This window comes from Pelodiscus sinensis, chromosome 1 (assembly GCF_049634645.1).
Source record: "Pelodiscus sinensis isolate JC-2024 chromosome 1, ASM4963464v1, whole genome shotgun sequence".
Lineage (NCBI taxonomy): Eukaryota > Metazoa > Chordata > Testudines > Trionychidae > Pelodiscus > Pelodiscus sinensis.
Window position 1 is genome coordinate 126,553,915 of NC_134711.1, and position 19,518 is coordinate 126,573,432.

General features: G+C 42.9%; 1 protein-coding gene across 1 annotated transcript in view; it reads left to right on the forward strand.

The window, feature by feature from the left end:
- Positions 1 to 19,518, forward strand: part of PRMT8 (protein arginine methyltransferase 8) — a 121,083-nt gene that overhangs the window by 72,803 nt on the left and 28,762 nt on the right. Inside the window, exons 4-6 of the mRNA XM_006123033.4 lie at positions 151 to 214; positions 13,429 to 13,571; positions 13,991 to 14,078. Of these exons, the coding sequence (XP_006123095.1) occupies positions 151 to 214; positions 13,429 to 13,571; positions 13,991 to 14,078 (295 nt within the window). The remainder of the gene's footprint in view (positions 1 to 150; positions 215 to 13,428; positions 13,572 to 13,990; positions 14,079 to 19,518) is intronic.

Below are 19,518 nucleotides of genomic sequence, written 5' to 3' on the forward strand. Positions count from 1 at the left end.
TTCCCATGGCAAGGCTGCAGATAAAACTTTGATTTATCTGCTGTGGTAACGTGTGTCATGCAAATTCTGCTGTGTTCAACAGATTTTATTTCTGCTCAGTATGTCTGAAGTCTTTAACACAAAGCTCTCCTTTGTCCTGTTCTTCTTTAGATCGAATGCTCCAGTATATCTGACTACTCAGAAAAAATTATCAAGGCGAACCACTTGGACAACAGTAAGACTTCTAAGAATAGTTTCTGTGAAAAATGGTGGCAGACTGGAGCCTGCACTCTGATTGATTTCTGTTGTGTAGATGACATAACAGATGGGTTGGTACATAGAGCTGATTTATTTATTTTGATATAAATAGCAAACCAAAGACACGTATTTACAGCTCTAGGCACCTGGGCAAGTACAGAGAATCACATTTCACCCTGGAATATTCACCCAGGAGCACTTCAATGCTTATTTTCAATAAAAGTAAATGAACCTAACTAGCTGGTAATTCAATGTAGCAAAATTGAACCCAAACGCTACCTTCATTGATCCCCCGAGGCTTTTCAAATTGGGACTGGGGACTAGTTCAGGAATCAAGGGGCCCCTCATGGAAAATAATGTCTTCATTGCAGAGTGATACAACACTAGGCTTGTCCTAGTATAGGTTTCCCTAGTGCAAAGCCCTCTCCCAGATGCACGTAGCTGCATCCACACAGGTGTTGTACTAAGTGCCCATGTTTTGGAGTAGGCTTTTAGCATTGTACTAACCTGTGCTGTTGCCAGCTGCTGCTAAGTTGCAGTGGCTAAGATGCAGCAGTCAGCATTGGCCCAGCAGTCAGCTCTTGCGGGGGGTGGGGATTTCTCACGAGGGCATGTCTATGTAAATCTGTGAAAGCATTGCATACATGTAGCAGTCAAGGTGGGGTTTTAATGTGACACTAGTGTAGGCAACTTCCAGTGCAGAAGAAGGGAGGAGGCAGAGAGCAAGAAAACAGGGCTGAGGTGGAATAGTGGGAATGCAATGGAGGACTTGATCATTGTGTCCTCACTGCAAAATAAATGGAGGGCCAACCTGGGCTGAGGAGACACACAAACTGAAGCCTATGCTGATTGGATGTCCTGATAAATACATCAATGCCCTAAAGTTGCTTTATGACAACATGAAAGTGACTGTTCTGAGCAGCACTGGCTCCCAGAGTGAACCTTTCAAAGTACAAATAGGAGTCAAAAAGGGTTGTATCATCACCCCAACCATGTTCAACATCTTTATTGCTGTCATTTTCAACCTAATTGCTGGGAAGCTCCTAGTTGGCGTTGAAATCAACTACAGAATGGATGGAAAGCTGTTTAGGCGTAGCAGGCTGAAAGCTAAGATAAGATTTCCACCACATTTATCATGGAACGTTAGTATGCTGATGACAATGCAGGTTTTGCCCACTCTGAGAAAGATCTTCAGACTATCTTGAATGGGTTTGCTGATGCATGTCTTGGTCTCACCCTCAACATCAAGAAGACCTAAGTGCTCCATCAGCCCTCTCCAAATAAGGTACCACGTGCTGCATCTACTAAAAATCAATGGTGAGGCACTGGAGAATGTCAATCATTTTCTCTACCTTGGAAGTTGTCTTTCATCCAGGACAGATATTGATGTGGAAATCCAACATCATCTGAGCTGTGCCAGTGCAGCCTTTGCTCATTATAGCCCAGGATTTTTGAAGATCATGACATTTGAACAGACACCAAACTTTTTATCTATCAAGCCGTCATTCTCCCAACAGTATTGTATGGGTCTGAAGCCTGGACAACCTACAGACATTACTTGAAAGTCCTTGAGTGGTATCACCAAGGCTGCCTCTGCAAGTTCTTGAAGATCAAATGTGAAGACAGGTGCACTAACATCAGTGTTCTGGAAGAGGCAAAGACAACCAATATTGAGACAATGATCATCCATCAGCAGCTTTGCTGGACTGGACATCTTGTTCGGATGCAAGAAAACGGGTCCTGTTTTCTCAGCTGAAAGAGCGGTACTGTAACATGGGAGGACAATGGAAGTGTTATAAGGACTTGCTAAAGGTTCACTTAAAGTACAACATTGACGTTGACACTTGGGAGACACTCACTCAGGATCGCTCAAAATGGAGACAAATCCTACGCAATGGTTCCCTGCATTTTGAGTTTGCCCACAGACAAGCTGAGGAGGAGAGGAGGCGCAGGAGGAAGGAGAGACTGGCTTCCAGTCATGGTCAGCAGCCTCCTGCTGTACCTTGAAACATCTGTCCTCACTGTAATAAAACTTATGGTTCAAGGATCAGCCTTATCAGCCACCTGCAGGTCCACAACTCCCATGGAAGATGATCAGACTCAGCAAAAAGTGATGGTCCATCCTCCTCCTCCTCATCATCATCATCATCATGCTGAACTCAAGCCCAGCAGTGTATCTATCCCAAGCCTCAAATGTCCTCCAGCCTGAGTAAGAGATTCTGTGTTAACAGCAAGGGGTTAAGGTAAACATCCAGTTTAGAGTTCAGGCTAGCGCTGCAGGGAAGACAGACTTAGAGAACACTCTGCTGGCACTGTACTCTCTTCTCTGCTGACCAGCCTTCTTCTGGTAAAACTCTCATTGACTTGAACTGTAGGTTTCCAGAGGAAGGATTGCCAGGTGAGTCTTTAAATGTTAAAAGCAGCTGCACCGGTTTCTGCCATGTAGTCAGCCATTCTTCCCATGATTCCTTAACCAAGACAGATTTAGAGAGTGGTGTCTGGTGAAACTACACTGGACAGTCTGGGAGCTACAGAGCTAGGGAGATCCACAGGGTCTGTCCATATCTAGTAGCCTCGGTAAAGAACCCCCTTTACATTCATTCTAGTCCCGTTTCCTCTCCAGTATGGAGACTCAAGGTGCAAAAATTTGGATACACATTTCACAGAGCTCCTGGATATTCAGATCAGCGTGTTGTGTGTGTTCGGTCTATTATCAAGATGGGGCTATTTGAAAAAGTCTAATCTAGAACTTGGTTTAGATTTCAAACACACTGTTACGGGGCAGACTCACCAGCATGGCACCTTCAGCTGGTTGCCTTGGGGAATGAGCTCGTTGTTTCGTTGGGCACCTTCCTCCAGCTGGTATCTCCCCATGTCCTCCTTTAACCATGGCATCCTCTTCAGGACATTGCCCTCCGGCAGTGCCCACTCCAGTCTCTCTGCGCCCCCTTCCGGGGGGAGGGGATGTTGTTTACTCTACTGCACACTCCAGGGTCCTCCCTTCTCCCAGGTGCCCCCAGTTCTTCTCCCTGGGAACACCAATTTCCCCTGTACCCACCTTGCCTCAGTGACCCACTGCCAGTCTTCATCTAGCCTTTGCCTCTGGGGGCACACTGCAGTCTGTAATGACCACTCATCACTGGCAAAAGGGTGTGGACCTGCTGTCTCTCCCAACTGTGGCTGCCTCTCGTAGCCTTGCCTACCATGGCTGCCTCCCACAGCCCCAGTAGGTTCAGGTCTTGCAGCTTGGGGGGCTTACTTGGCCAGAGCCTCTCCAGCCCTGCCTTCCCTCCCCAGCACTGCTCTACCTCCAGGAAGCCTCCCGCTTCCCTGGCAGTCAGGTCCCTACTGCTCTCCAGCTAGAGCAGCAGTCCTTCTCCTCTCTCCAGGAGTCCTTCTTTATATAGCCCCCAGCTGGGCCCTCATTATCAGAGCTGCCTCAGCTGGGGCTTCACTGTCAGCCCTCTCTCCAGGCTGGGGTTTTGCCCTTAAAGGGCCAGTGCAGGGCAAATGCCCTGTCGCACACACAGTGCTTGCAAGGTGTTCAGCTCTGAGGTTTTGGATATTGATTCAGACCTATTTCTAGTTTATGTTCAGAAATATGATAATGAAACAGGACTCCTACAAGCCTGCTCTATGGGTTTCTGTGATTGGGCAAATTCCCTTTTTGCAGCTAGATCCATCTGTAACCTCTATGAATGTATGATCCTCCATAATGAACAATTTTGGCTTAATTATGCTGTCGCTAACAGCTGGAAATTCAAAATAACACCACTGACAATTATTTCACACCAGTGTAAAGCCCAAAGCAAAACCCTCTTTCTTTATTTACCACTATATATTATTCTCAGACAGTCCAAGGGCTCTCGGATGCATGAGTGTAAATCTTGAGTCACTCCAATGAAGTCAACAGACTATCTCCAGATTTACACTGATGTAAATAAGACCAAGCCCTGACTCCAAGGATCCAATTCTTCTCTCCTAAAATGTATAGAAGCTTTAAATTAAAAAAGAAATCTTTAAAGTGAATTTAGAGCCAGAGAAAGGTGCTGAACTGACAGCTGTTTACCAAAAATTAGGTACAATAGAGTCAATGGCAATACAAACTTCCCTTGCACTATGCCTTGTTAAGGTGTCTTATAGTAGTGTAGTTGTGTGTGTGTGTGTGTGTGTGTGTGTGTGTGTGTGTGTGTGTGTGTGTGTGTGTGTGTGTGTGTGTGTGTAAAAATAGACGATTTTAGTCTCCAGGTTTGTCATTCTGGCAGTTGTCAACAGTGCTAAAATTCACCCCAAAGGAATCATCAGGACCATTCTGACTAGTGATAGAAGTAGGGTACCTGAGTATTGATGAAAATAATGACTATAGTGAGCATCTTCTGGAAGGGTGTTTTGTTTAAACCTGAAATAGAGTTTAAGTGGGACATTAAACTTGTGTTAGCTTCATTGTTATCCAAAATGATGCAGGCAAACGTATTTTGGAACCTAGTTTTCCCCTGCCAAGTTTTTGAAATCGTCTAGCACACCATTTCATTATCACACAATTCAACTTCAGGCTGGCCAAACAGTAGCAGTGTGATTGTTTTTGTGAATAAAAACAATTAATTCTGTTTGCTAAGATTAACGAGGTTCTATTATTTAGTATGCAGAAGTATTTGTACTAGTGCTATGTATTCAGAAAAGTTTCTGTGAATCCTAACATTTCCACACATTTTAGCACGAATAATGATTGATATAAAATGTAATATAGGAAATCGCATTCATCTCTAACCACTACATTTTATTTCTCCTGTTTCAACCATTTCAGTTGTCCAGTACAACAAAGTGCAATGTCTCTTCAGTAACTAATCTCACAACACGAGGGGTGCATTGTAGCAAACAGAGAAGTCTTCATACAACCCACAGTTTAAAACGCTATTTATTCAATCTGGAAGAAAACTTACCCATAATGAATATTTCTGGAGAAAGCCAGAACTCATTTGACATTGATTTTCTAACTACAAAATAAGCTGATTATTTGTAACAAATAATGCAACCAAATCTGGGTCACTGCTAGCATTACTGTAAATAAAATATATATGCTCTCATTTATACAATATCATAGTGCAATTCCACTGACTTTAATAAGTTACTCCTGTTTTCACTTGTGAAAGTGAGAGGAGAATCAGAGCTTACTTATGTCCTTTCAGAGAACTAAATTGAAGCACTTTTTATGTGTCCTGGCTATTATGATAACAGATCAAGGCTGCATTTTGCTGTAAACTTTTGCTGTAAGCCTATTCAAACCAAAGGAGCTATTTAACCCACATGGTATTGCGAATATAATTAGCTTATGTGATTCACCTCACCTCTTCTGTTTCCATTCTTGGTTAAAAAAAGAAAGCGAGTGAGAGTGTATTTAGAGAGGAGTACACCTTTGAATTAGGAGCGTCAGTGGGAAAGAATGTGTGGGTTGTTCCAATCTAGCTTGTATAACTCACAGTGCTGGGAGGCAGGTATATTAAATTGAAAGCTTAGGTGGGATGTAACTTAAGTGAAGGCAAATGGAATATACATCTAATGTGTATTTCTGTATAATCAAAGCCCCTTTGAAACATGTTTAGCATGAGTCAAGGTTGTTTTGATCCTTTTTCAAATAAAAGTTGCCTAATTATTTTGTAAGATTTAGAGTTCACCCTGTGCTCAGGAAAAAACGAGAGAGCACTTGCTACCAGAAGGAATAAGTACAAATGATAAATGTGGGCTATATTCAAAGCTGCTATGAGTGCTGTTCCCAGTGGCCCATACAGGTGAAAGCGCATGGATCATGTATACATGACATGAGGATCATGCAGGGAATATACAAGAGTGTCTTTAACTAGGTATGATTCATGTACATTACTTGTATTGAAACTCAAATAACTGAACCTTAAAGTGCTTTTCATCAGCAAAACACTATTGTAGCAAAAGTGCACTTCTGCTACAGTGGGATATGAGAGTTGAATACTGTAGAAAGGTAGAAAATACCCTGCAAGTGTAAAACAGTATCACTTGCCCTGATTTTCCATTCAACGGGTGTTCAAAATGGGTGGAATGAGGTGTACCAGTAGTTCAGAATAGGAAGCCTAATCCGAACTACCTAGTTCGTGCCGCGTGTAGCAGGCACGGAGTCCGCACTAGCGGACATTTAAAAATGGCGGCGCCCGGCAACATGCAAATGAAGCCCGGAAAATTCAAATCCCGGGCTTCATTTGCAACTCCGGTTGCCTACATTAACCACCCTAGTTCGAACTAGGGTGGTAGTGTAGACATACCCAGAAGAAACAAGCTCAGTTTATACATTTTGGCCTTCATTTTGAGATCATTGATTTTCCACCAATATAAAGTAATGGCTCTCATTGATACTACTCTTTATTCACATTGGTGTGGAAACACAGGGTCTTGGTTTTGGTTCAGATGGACCAATTCATCTTCAGAATCAAATTTCTATCTCCCTTCACAGTCTTACTGCCAGAGGGGATGGTCTGGCCTGTTATTATATTGTTGATCTAGGTCAGTGGTCTCCAACCTTTTTACACCCAAGATCACATTTTAAATCTCCGAACAGTCAAATATCTACAGCCCTGCCCCTTCCTTGAAGCCCCGCTCTCTCTATTCTCCTCCTGTCCATCACTTGCTATCCCCAGCCCTTACTTACACATTCTGATAAACAGTTTATTTTTAAATTATGCGATATATAAAATTAAAATCATGTGTTTATAGTTATGAAATAAATGGTCTGTTTTTTATTCATGCTATTTAAATCTAAAATGAAGCATTTATAATTATACATTTTGTGGGGACAGAGTTCTGCGGCTGGGGGTAGGGAAGAGGGAACAGGGTGCTGGGAGGGCAGAGGACAGGGTTCTTCAGCAAGGGTCAGAGTGCCAGTGGGGACAGGTTTCTGCAGCTGGGGACAGGGTGCCAGAGGGGGCAGAGTTCGGGGAGTGGGGACGGGAATAGGGACAGAGTTCTGTAGCTGGGGACAGGAGAGTGAAGACAGAGTTTGGGGAGTGGGGATAGGGGAGTGGGGACAGAGTTCTGTGGCTGGGGACAGGGGAGTGGGGACAGCATTCGGGGAGTGGGGACAGCGTTCTGTAGCTGGGGACAGGAGAGTGGGGACAGAATTCTGTGGATGGGGACAGCGTTCCGGGAGTGGGGATGGGAGTAGGGACAGCGTTCTGTAGCTGGGGACAGAGGAGTGGGGACAGGGGAGTGGGGACAGCGTTCTGTAGCTGGGGTGTGGGGCCTGGGGAGCGGGGTGCCAGTGGAGGCAGAGAGTCCCCTGCTTCTGCCTCCTCCCAGGATTCCCCCCCCCCACCAGAGGGAAACCAGTGCGTGCCTGCCCTGGGGCTGATCCCTCGCCCCTGTGCAGGGAAGCCCCATGCGTGCATGCCTGCCCCAGAGCCGACCCCCCCCCCCTCAGCACAGGGAAGCCCCGCGTGTGTGCCTGCTCAGGGGGCTGACCACCCCGGCACAGGGAAACCCCGCGCGCCTGCCTCGGGGCTGACTCTCACCTCCTGTGCGGTGCAGGGAGCCAATGCTCCCTCCTGCAGTACACCCGGCAGAGCAGCTCGCGCACTTCCGGAATTGCCAGAGGTGGCGCTAAGCTGCGGGACTTCTGTCCGTCCCTGGGAAGCTGACACTACCTCCATTTTCACTTGAGGTAGGTATTAGGGCTTCTCGGGGATGGGAAGGAAATGGGGGCGGGGCGGACAGAATGCCTCGCGATCGACTGGTAGAGGCCTCGTGATTGACCAGTCCATCGCGATCGACCAGTTGGTGACCACGGATCTAGGTGATATGATTTCCCCCCCTCTTTCAGGCTAAGTCCAAACTGCAGGCTTCTTGTTCAAGAAGCCTTTTGCGGAAGAGAGCTTCTTTCAATAGGCTACTTTTGCACAAAAAACACTTTTTCCGATCTACACACACCTTTTTGCACAAGAGCTCTTGCACAAAAAGGATTTATTACTCATAGAAAGAGGAATATCTATACTGCAATAGCCCCTCTGTTCTGTCGATTCACTGTAAATTTTCTTGTGCAAAAACGTGCTTGAGGTGTGGACGTTCCATGAGTTTTTTGCGCAAAAACTCTGCAGTGTAGACATAGCCTCAGTGACTAGTGCATAACCTTGCCAGCATCTTAACAAACTTCATTGTGTGTCCTCCCTGCCATCTGCAAGTTAGGTCTGCAGCCACTCTGAACTTAATAAACTTCTAAGCTCCTTGAACCTAGTGCGCTGCTGACAAAACACCTGACAGGAATGTTTTTGAAAACAGTTACTGTAGATAGCTGAGGAAAGGCAGCCAAGTCCAAAAACTGCTAGCAGATTTGGAGTGAGGTGCCAATGTGTTGTGAAAGACTCTGTCAAGAAGCAGATGATTTTGGAAAGCAGGGCAGGTGTTTGTGCAGGCTCCTATGTTTGTGTTCCATGGAGATACAATTACTGCTTTATGTTGAATGAGCTGGCCAGGATTTTTAAAGAAAATGGACTGGATTCTCCTCGTGTGGAGATGAAATACTGCTTGAAAGTTAATGCCTGTGTGGAGTAAATCCACTGAAGCCAAAGGAACTGTACCCCTTTGCCAATGGTGATGTGAGATCACTGTCAGGTTGTATGTCTGTATGGGTATGTCTACACTACCCCCCTAGTTCGAACTAGGGGGGTAATGTAGTCATACGGAGTTGCAAATGAAGCCCGGGATTTGAATTTCCCGGGCTTCATTTGCATGAAGCCGGCCAGCGCCATTTTTAAATGCCGGCTAGTTCAGACTCCGTGCCGCGCGGCTACACGTGGCACGGACTAGCTAGTTAGGATTAGGCTTCCTAATCCGAACTAGCTGTACACCGAACTAGCCTAATCCAAACTAGCTAGTCCGTGCCACGTGTAGTCGCGCGGCACGGAGTCCGAACTATACGGCATTTAAAAATGGCGCCGGCCGGCTTCATGCAAATGAAGCCTGGGAAATTCAAATCCCGGGCTTCATTTGCAACTCCGTATGACTACATTACCCCCCGTAGTTCAAACTAGGGGGGTAGTGTAGACATACCCTTTGAGATGATGCTATGTCTTCATATGGCAATTTAAGTGTAAGGATGCATGTTCTCAGTTCCTCTTTCCTGCTCCTTAATTATTACCTCTGTTTTGATCATGGACCATCTGACTTAGTCTACTTTTAGAAAGAGACTCTAATAGATTTAAAGTTATGCATTGTGGACTGGTGCTTTAACAATTAAATCAGTTAACCAGAGTCATGCTAAGAACTGCCCATTGAATGCTGGAAACTTGTTGAACTTTGTTTTGAGAGCTGGGCTCCGATTTGTTTTGGGTTTCTTCAAGTTTCCTTGATTTTAAGTAAGCACTATTGGAAAATTCTGAAAGAATGGGTGTAAACAGGCTAGTAATTTAGCAAGGATGGAGAATGATAAAATCCAAGATGAACTCAGAAAGTGCTGGTCTTATCTTTGCTTTTGTTTTGTGTCTGTTCTTTTCCATTTTAACTTATGTGTCTCCTCTCCAACCTACTGAACATTAAGGGTACTTCTACACAGCAGAGCTAAAGTCAAATTAAGCTTGAAAAGTGAATGCAACTTCAGCTACATCAATTGCATAGCTCAAGTCAAAATAGCTTAATTCGGCTTTTGGCGCTTTCTACACAGCAGGAAGTCAAAGGAAGAACACTTCCTTCAACTTCCCGTACTCCTCGTGAAATGAGGGTTATCATGAGTCAGAGTAAGAAGTAGTTCAGCTTGACATTATTTCAATATAAAGGCTTGCTGGGTAGACATGCACTATATTATTTCGGAATAACATCACTTATTCCGAAATAATGCTGCTGTGTAGATGCACCCGGAGTGTGTAATCCTAGCTCCACTGAAGTCAATGGCAAACTCCAGTTCATTTCAGTGGGGCCAGGATATCAACCCAGATTTTATAACATATATTAGCAGGTCCAAGATTTCATTTTGCCTGCTCATTTTTCTGGGAGGGAAAACTTTATCTAACAATGGAACTACAACTTCAATCAAGCTTTCCTATAGTGAGCACAAATGGTCCAGTCAGATGCTGAAGTTGTTTTCTTTTTTCTGGGTTTTAAATGGATACATTTTTTAAAAAATGGTCATGAATTTTGTTCAATCTTTTATAGAAAACAAAACAATTATGACAAATTTTAATTTACTGAAAAATAGGCTCTCAGTAAGCAAAATATTCTAAAGATCCTACCACTAGTATTGTATATATTTTTCAATTGTAATTTCAATTAAAATGGCATGAAAAATGTTGCAAAAAGCAAGAATTATCAAGAAGTCAACAGGATATATGTGTGTGTTTTCTTAAATCTCATTTGGAGATGGAAACAACCCCTTTTTGCTTAAATATTTTTGACCAATTCTAATTAAGTTCAATTCAAGTGACTATGATTTACCATTTACAGTATATTTTCTTATCCACCTGCTACCACACCAGAAGATAATCTTATTTTCCTTTTTCATCCATGTTTTCTGTATTTCTCTCTGGTTGGGGAAAGTGAGTTAAAATTCAGAGTTTTGGGAGTAAGCCGAAAACATTTTGCTGTAACATCCTTCAAACATTTCCATCGTTGAAGAAAAGGCTTAAGAAATAGATGTGGTTTTGTAACTTGCAATTCTCCCCCTTAGAAGTAAATAAACAAAGCAGGAGAGTTCCCAACTTGTGATGTTATAGAAGTTAAACGTTCATTTGTTTTAAAAAAATCTTTATGTCATATCACTTGCTGGGGATGTCAAAGTGACATTAAATAATCCTACATTAATGACCTGCTGCTCCTTTGCTTTCCTACTGACATGAGATCCAACCCTTTCCTAGCTACCTGAGCTCTCTGAAACTTGTCTCAGCCCTCACTCGCTACTAATTGCCTCCTTCTCTCCTTCTGGACATCTGCTCTACATCACCTTCCTCTGATCCGTTTTCTGGCTTGCCCTTCATTCTAGACTTTCCTGATCATCTACCCTGCTTGACTTGCTTCCCAGCTACCGATTTTTCCAACCCATGCATCAGACAACGAATTATAAAAACTGAGGCATTAGCAGGAATGACAAGGTATCAAAACCTCATCATGCTGACACCCTGGAGATGGGAATTAAACACAAATAAGCCAAAAAATATATCAGAGGTCATGAAAACAGAATTCTTTTTACTGGAGCTTTCCATTTTATCAGTGGATTCAACAACTTCCTTTTTGGCCTGTAGGGAGTACAAACATGGAGGGGACATGATGAAGAAAATGGCATGTATGACTAAATCTTCTTTCTTGATACTTCACATTCCTTCTCAATTTGCCAGGAAAGCAAGAGCTCATAATGTCTACCAATCATGGATAAACAGAGAGGAACAATGCATGCTTCAAAAAGAATTGAAGTTACAAAATGTACCTATGTCAGGGAAAGCTGCACAGATTGAAGTTGTTAATTGAAGACATTATTATTCCAAAAAATGTGTTGATTGACAGAAAAATCAGGCATGTTCTCTCAATATGAGAATCATTTGGATGTCAGGATTAATTCTCTTCTCATTTGTGGAACCTTTTTTCCCTCTAAATTGTTCAGTTTAACTCCTTGCTCACACTGTGGTTGTCCATCATAGTGTGGACAAGGCAAGAATGAAAAGAGATTGCCAGCCTGGGTTCAAAAATAAAATTACACTTCAATAACTGAAACCTCAATGGATTTTTATTATTTCTTTTGTTGGCATCAGAAATCACAAATGGGTTCTTCCTGGAAGTTGCTAGATATAAGAAAGAATTTGTGCAAAAAGTCAGACAGTCCTTTTCCTCCCTTAACTCAATTCTGCAGGCATAAAGAATGGAATTTAGAAATGTGGTGCAAAAGGTGTCTTTAAAGAAGTAGAATCAGCTCAGTTAAATTCCAGCTAAACTTTAAGTAATCTTCAATACAAGAATCTTTTCCCTATTTGCTGCTTTGTGAACATGGAGGTTTGAGCCATTTCTTGCCTACTGAGTTGAAGACTTTGGTGAATTGGTAGTGGCAGAGAGGGACATACCAGCACTTTCAAAGATGGAAGATAGGGTGGAAGACATCTTGTGCTTCCAGAAACCCTTCCGACAGAGCTGCAAATAGATGTGGGAAAAGGCATCTTAGGGGCAGACTGAAGTTGGGACTAGGAAATGTGCCTGTGTGAGAGAGGGCAGGATAGTGGGGGTGGGTCAGAGTAGTGTAAATTGTAACGTGCCCAATGTAAATCCCATTTATAAGTACAGTATCAATGTAAGTCAGGAGTAACTCCATTGAAGTCAATGAAGATAAACACACACAAAGTCAATGTGAGATCAGACTCAATTTCTGGTTCCATGAATGTTGATAGACTGGGGCTGACGAGCTGGCGAATAACACTAGAAACCAAACAGAGCCTGAGGATGGGTGTATCCAGGGTTTTAGATGAATTCTTTACATTCCACTATTTTAACATATGTCAGCTTCCAAAGGGCTGGTAACCTAAGATGTTGTAACAGGTAAGGAATGTTTTTTTTAAATACATACTTTTTATCTTGACAGAGTCTCTATATTGCTAATAAAGGTATATCTACAGGGCACACCACTGTCAGTGGTATGTAGGGTACATGTGGCTACTTGCCATAATGAAAAGCAGGCTGTGTCACACTACGGTATGTAGCTCCCTGTGGCGGGGAAAGACTCCAGAAACCAGGAGCCAGTTGGACAAAGAAGAGCTAAAAATAGGGGAAGGCATTGCTTAGACATGTAGAAACCATGTGGATACACTAAGGGTCTGGCATATCTTTACTTGCTTAAGCTGTGCCTCACACCGTCTGCACCAATAAGTATATATACCCATACTGGGGGGGAAGAGGGAGAGCACATAGTATATGGGCTCTCCAAGCTGACAAAAGGAGCGTGCACCATAGACACGCCTTAAAGATTCTCTGTTTATTATATAGTCCACAGGGCCTGATCCACATCTCTCATATACTTTTTTTTAACTAGTGAAGCTTCATGAACTTGAGTGGAGCCACTCCCGACCTACACTGCTGTGAGAGGAGAATCAGGCCCATATATTAAAATCAAAATGAAAAGCAGGGGTAAAATAACTTGCACTAGTGAGGTACTTCCAAACAGGCTTTTATTATGTGAAACATATTTCTTTTGGATTCTTTTTTCAGTCATCACAATATTTAAAGGTAAAGTGGAAGAAGTTGAACTGCCTGTGGATAAAGTAGACATCATCATCAGTGAATGGATGGGTTACTGTCTTTTCTATGAGTCAATGCTAAATACAGTCATCTTTGCACGAGACAAGTGGCTGGTAGGTGCTCTGCATGTCATACTCCTTGCTGGAGGTCTGGTCATTTATTTTCCAGTTGTGAGCCTGCCCTTTCTACTACACCACCATCAAAATGGCATCCTTATGTTCTAGTGCCTTTTTTTAGGCTTCAAGAGAAAGATTAGCAATGGGTGCTCAGGAAACCGGGAGACATTTAATCGTAAAAATAAGCTTTTCTTTTGAGTGGCAGCTGGTACAATTCCAATAGACGCTATTTATCTAACAACATTGCCGCAGGTGCAAGAATCTCTGAGATAGTAAAACTGATGTGACAATCTGAAGGAGATCAATAAAGGCATGCAGGGGGGTGCTTGTCTGGTTTTTGTATGTGCAGTTCAAAATGTGATGTCTTTGTCAGGTGAATAGATTACGAGATCCATTTCCCCACAATTCATCAACAGAAACCTGGAGGGCTTATGTTTCCAGACCGGGCTGCTTTGTACGTGGTAGCAATTGAAGACAGACAGTACAAGGACTTCAAAATTCACTGTAAGTACAAGTCTAATATATTCCTCCTCTGTGAACAGCTCCATGAAAATATTTTTTATTTCCCCATTTACATTGTGTGTGGACTGTTCCTCATAGATATAGTGGATGTGATTCTCCTTTCCCTTGTCTTAATTTTACACCAGTGTGATTTCACTGGAGTTACTCCTAGTTTACACTAGTGAGAGGTTGGAGAACACAACCCTCCCGGGGCTTTCTTACATGTGGTGCATTATTTGCAAACTGCCATTTAAAGAATTACTTTTGGTTTAATAGTCTGGATCTTCAGGTGGTGTAAATCAACACAGCTCTGTTGACTTCACTCAGGCCCATATGCAGGGGGAGCTTCAAAGGGTTTGGACACCCTCCTCCCATGGTCTCCCAAGTAAGCTGCTTGGCTGGCCAGGGGAAGGTAGGAGCAGCGCACTGCCGGAGCCTCCTTCCCCCATGCTCTGACCTGCCAGAGGAAGGCTGGGGCTGATTTTGCTCCCCCTCCCCACCCCAAGAGCGAGGCCAGGCTGGGCTTCACTCCTTGGGGACGTAGTCAGCCCCAGCCTTCCCCTGGCTGGTCAGAGCACGGGGGATGGAGACTCGGGCAGTGTGCTGCTCCTACCTTCCCCTGGCCAGCCGGAGCACACTTACTTGGGGGACCAGGAGGGTGCATTCACACCCTTGCAGTCCACATTTACAAAAAAAGCATCCCCACAGAAATTCCAGTGTATGGGCCTGTCAGCAGAAGTGGCTGATTTATACCAGTTGAACATATGGCCGAAATTTAAAGCCGTTGCTTGCTAGGTGTTTTATTAGTTTCAGCAGCTTTGAAAATATATATGCACTGCCTTGGTGCACATAACAAAATGTATTCCATGCATGGATGTTATAAATTAGAGGGATCATTGGTCAATGAGAACAGAAGCAAGCCCTTTGTGTACATACAGTATTATACTCTCTTGATTTCATTGTCACATTCCATCAAGCCCATAGCTCTCCTTTAATTTCAATTTTGTTTGTGTGTGTGTGGGGGGGGAGGGAATCATTCTTTCCCCTGTATTTGTTTAGGTTGAATGTCTAATTGTTGCTCCTGCTCCTGCTCTCCCTTAATTCTTCCCTAAATATGAACTCCCTGGATTTTAGAGGCTATTTTTAAATGACATCATTCCATTGTGTTATCTAGAACAATTATAATAAATATCTATACTTTTGACTGCCCGAGGTATGCAGTGTCATGGTTGCCTAGAGGCAGCACTCAGGTGAAATTTATACTGTTCCCTGTTCTTAGCCTTCTAGTGAGTACAGCTGTAACATTAACAGTTTTCAAAGGAACTTAAAATCTTTACAAGAAGCAACCACTATAAGTGTGAATGTTCTTGGTGGAGCTGGTCAAGAAATATATTCCACATTTTTTAAAAATGAATTTTACTTGTCCAAAATTTTCTGTGAATTTATTTCTGGAAAAAAAATCTAAACCTAATTTTTCATCTTACTGTGATAGGGGAAAAAACCATAATTTTACTTTAAAAACCTTTTTTTTCCACTGGGAAAAAAAGGCATGAGTAGAGTTGACTTTTCTGCCACTCAACAAAAGTTTTCAGTAAGTTTTTTTTTAAACAATGTGAATATTTCCTACATTTTTCAACTAAAATAAACATTTTTCTTAGAAAGTTTTGACCAAAAATTTTTCTAAGACATTTTTATTTGGGCTGCAAAGATCTTTTCTGTCAAAAAAAAAATGTTTCACTGGAAAATTTCTAACCGACTCTACTTATTAGGGCCATATGAAATAGAGGAGCTTGGAAAAGAACTAGTGAACTCAATCACACCCCAACCTGAGCCCCACATACAACTTCCCTTTATCCCTAATCTGCTTCATTCTAGTTTTACAACTTGACAACTTTCAAAAAATATATATATATATTGATTTGTCTCTGACTAAAGTCCAGACTTGGGGGGTCCTTGTTCTTCCATCAGAGGATACAAATAACTCCCACTGAGCTCAACAGAAATCATTAGCACCACAAATAGTATTTATTACAAGGGTCATCTATAACAGTGGCTCTTAACCTTTCCAGATTATTGTAACTCTTTCAGGAGTATGATTTGTCTTGCATAACCCAACTTTCACCTCAATTAAAAATTACCTGTTTACAAAATCAGACAAAAAATACAAAAGTATCACAGAACTCTGTTACTGAAAAATTGCTTACTGTCTCACTTCTACCACATAGTTATAAAATAAATCAATTGGCATATAAACATTGTACAATACTTACAATTCAGCATATAGCATACCAAGCAGTATAAATAAGTCTCTGTATAAAATTGTCGTTTGTACTGGCTTTGCTATTGCTTTTTTATGTAACCTGTTAAAAACACTAGGCAAATATCTTGATGAGCTGATATACCCCCTGGAAGACATGTGTGTCCCCACAGGCACCCATGCGCCTGGTTGAGAACTACTGATCTATGACATCCAAAGCGGTTGTCATCTCCTCCTTGTCCAAAGCCAGGAATATTTTCAGATTTTGTTGTTGAAAAAGCAGAAAAAACTCATAAATTCATAGTTACAAAATGCTGCATGAAGAACACTTCATGTAAAATAACATAACTGTCTACCCGTCATCCTGAAAAGCACCTCCCACTTTTTTGCCTTCTTTTTCCTTCCTGTTTTCTACTCTCCCTTTTATGTTTAGATATCTTTTCTTCAGGTATATTCAGAGTCCTTGTTTTTCCTTCTTTATTTTTCTGTGTGTTTTTTCATCCCTTTTAAAAGGGTCTGGTTCTCACCTGTCCCTGAAGCCTATTTTCCTTTAAAACATTTTTCTTTTCTGATGTCATCTTTCTTCTCTATGGGTATGTCCACACTGCAAGGATATTTCAAAATAAGTTATTTTGGAATAATAACTCCCAAAATAACTATTTCAATATAAGCACGCCCACGCTAAAGGGAAGCCTCAAAATTAGTCCGTGGCATGCTCCCTTCACCTGAACGCACTACTTCAATTTAGAGCCCAGGAAGCACTGGGGAGTAATTAATTTGAATGGCCCTGGGGAGGAACAATTTAGAAATAGCAGCAGTAGAGCATCCACACTAGCACTATTTTGAAATAGCAAATTGGAAGTAGGCATTATTCCTTATGAAATGAGAGTTTATTGTTCCGGAATAAGAAGCCCATTATTTTGAAATAGTTTCAAAGTAACAGGCTTGCTGTGCGGATGCTCGCCTTATTTCAAAATAAGGTGAATTATTTCAAAATAATGCTGTAGTGTAGATGTGTCATATATATTAACCAGTTTTTCCCCTTTCTCTGTCTTCATTACTCCTTTCTGTCCCAATCTCTTCTTGCACCACACTTTTGTCTCCTATAGATTTCCATCTCACTTCACTTTTATTTCTCCCCATCATTTTGTTGTTCTTGAGATAGGAAACAGAGTCTCTCACATGCCAACTGCAGCTCTTTTTCTGGAATCACAAGGGCTATGAAGTTGGCACTTAAAATGAAAGCTGAGATTCTTCTCTTGGGCTACGTCTACACTACAGGGTTTTTGCGCAAAAATGGCCATTTGTATGCAAAAACCCACAGAGTGTCCACACCTCAAGTGCGTTTGTGAGCAAGTAAGTTTACAGTAAATCAAAAGAACAGGGAGGGTTTTGCGGTGTGGTATTCCTCTTTCTATGAGGAATAACTCCTTTTTGCACAAGAGTTCTTGCACAAAAAGTTGTGTGTGGATGGGCAAATGGGGGGTTTTGCACAAAAAGAGCCAGTCAAAAAAAGCACAGGTGCTCTGGTGGCTATTCTGTGGATGGCAATCAGAGCTTTCTTTTGAGCGAGCATCCATGCAGTCTGGATGCTCTCTTGTGTAAAAGCTCATCGCTTTTGTGATGCGCTTTTGTAGTGTGGACGTGTTCTTGCGCAAGAAGTTTTTGTAGAAGCGTCTTGCACAAAAACCCTGGCGTGTAGATGTAGCCTAGTAGTATGACTCAAAGAGCTGGGGCTTTCAGAAATTACTAATATTGGGTGACTAAGGATAGAAAGCACAAGAGTGTGAAAAGAAAAAAAGATTTGCAGAAGTTACCTCTGATCCCGAAATGTGAGCAAGTTGGGATACCATTACCAAAGGACACATCTTTGCCACATATGTTGCACCATCGAATCTTGCCTGCTAACCTTGACCTGCCAATTCTGACCCTGCTGGGAATTCCAAGAACTCAACTGCTGTGCTCTGAGAAGCTTTTGTAAATCTGTTTCCTACTATGGATTGTCAATTTACCTTGCTTGTTCTCATGCATAATAATATTTAAATGCTCAGAGTACTTTCCATGCCATTCTTCTACTCAGCACCTATTGCAGCCCACATGACTTTTGTAACTTTCAGTTTAGACTTTTAATGGGGCACTCTGGTTTGTTTAATGGAATTTGACTCATCTGGTTCAGGAGAATATAATATGATTTTGATTTTGAAAAACAAATCCACAAAATGTAACAGTTCTTTGTATTTTTTCACAAAGAAATGTCAACCGTAAGAGCAGAGCCAATGTACTTTCCCCCTAGGGGATCATTTGTTCAAAGAAAGAAACTCAGCAAGATAAAAGGCACTTACTGGTACAGTCATCAGAACAGTTCAAATACCCAGTAAGCTCAACGCAGCTTGCAAGCTTTTTAGAAGGCATTCTGTCAGGATGTACTTGCATTAAGGCAAAGGTGGGCAAACATTTTTGATGGGGGACCACTACAAGAATTTGGTAAGTGGTCAAGAGCTGCTCTTTTTCATACTAATGGAGGAGGTGCAGGATCTGTGATGAAGGTTGTATGCAGAAGGGAGCTTGGGATAGGGATTGGGGATCTGAGAGGGAGTTTGGGTGAAGGAGGGGGTTGTGACCTTGGGCAGGAGGCTGAAGTGCATGAAGGGGATACGGGTGCTGGAGGGGGATGGGCATGGGTGCAGGAGAGGATTCTGACCTGGACGAAGGGTATAGGAAGGGGGTCAGGATCTGGGAGGTGGTTGTGACCTTGGGCAGGGCTGCAGGAGGGGGTACTGGGGATTGGGGTGGAGGATCTGGGGGGTAGGAGGGAGGCAGAGGGTGGGGGAGAAGAGAGGGACTGGGATGCCAGAGGCAGGCTCTGGCTGGGAGGCACTTACCTAGGTGGCTCCCAACCAGAAGCCCAGCAGGTTCCTCAACTAGACTCCCTGCCTGCCATGCCCACACATGTGGCTCAGAGCGGCTGGGGCAGAGGGTATGTGCTGCTCTAAAGCAGACCTGGGCAAAATATGGCCAACAGGCTGGATCCTGTCCACCGAGCCACCAGATTCGACCATGGAGGCAGCGGGGAGTCCCAGGCAGGCTCCCCTGCTTGCCCCACTTCTCCACATGCTTCTCAGAAACATGGCTGCCAGGCCCCATTTCTTCTTCAAAACTGGAGGGGAGGGGAGAAAGCTTCAGGAG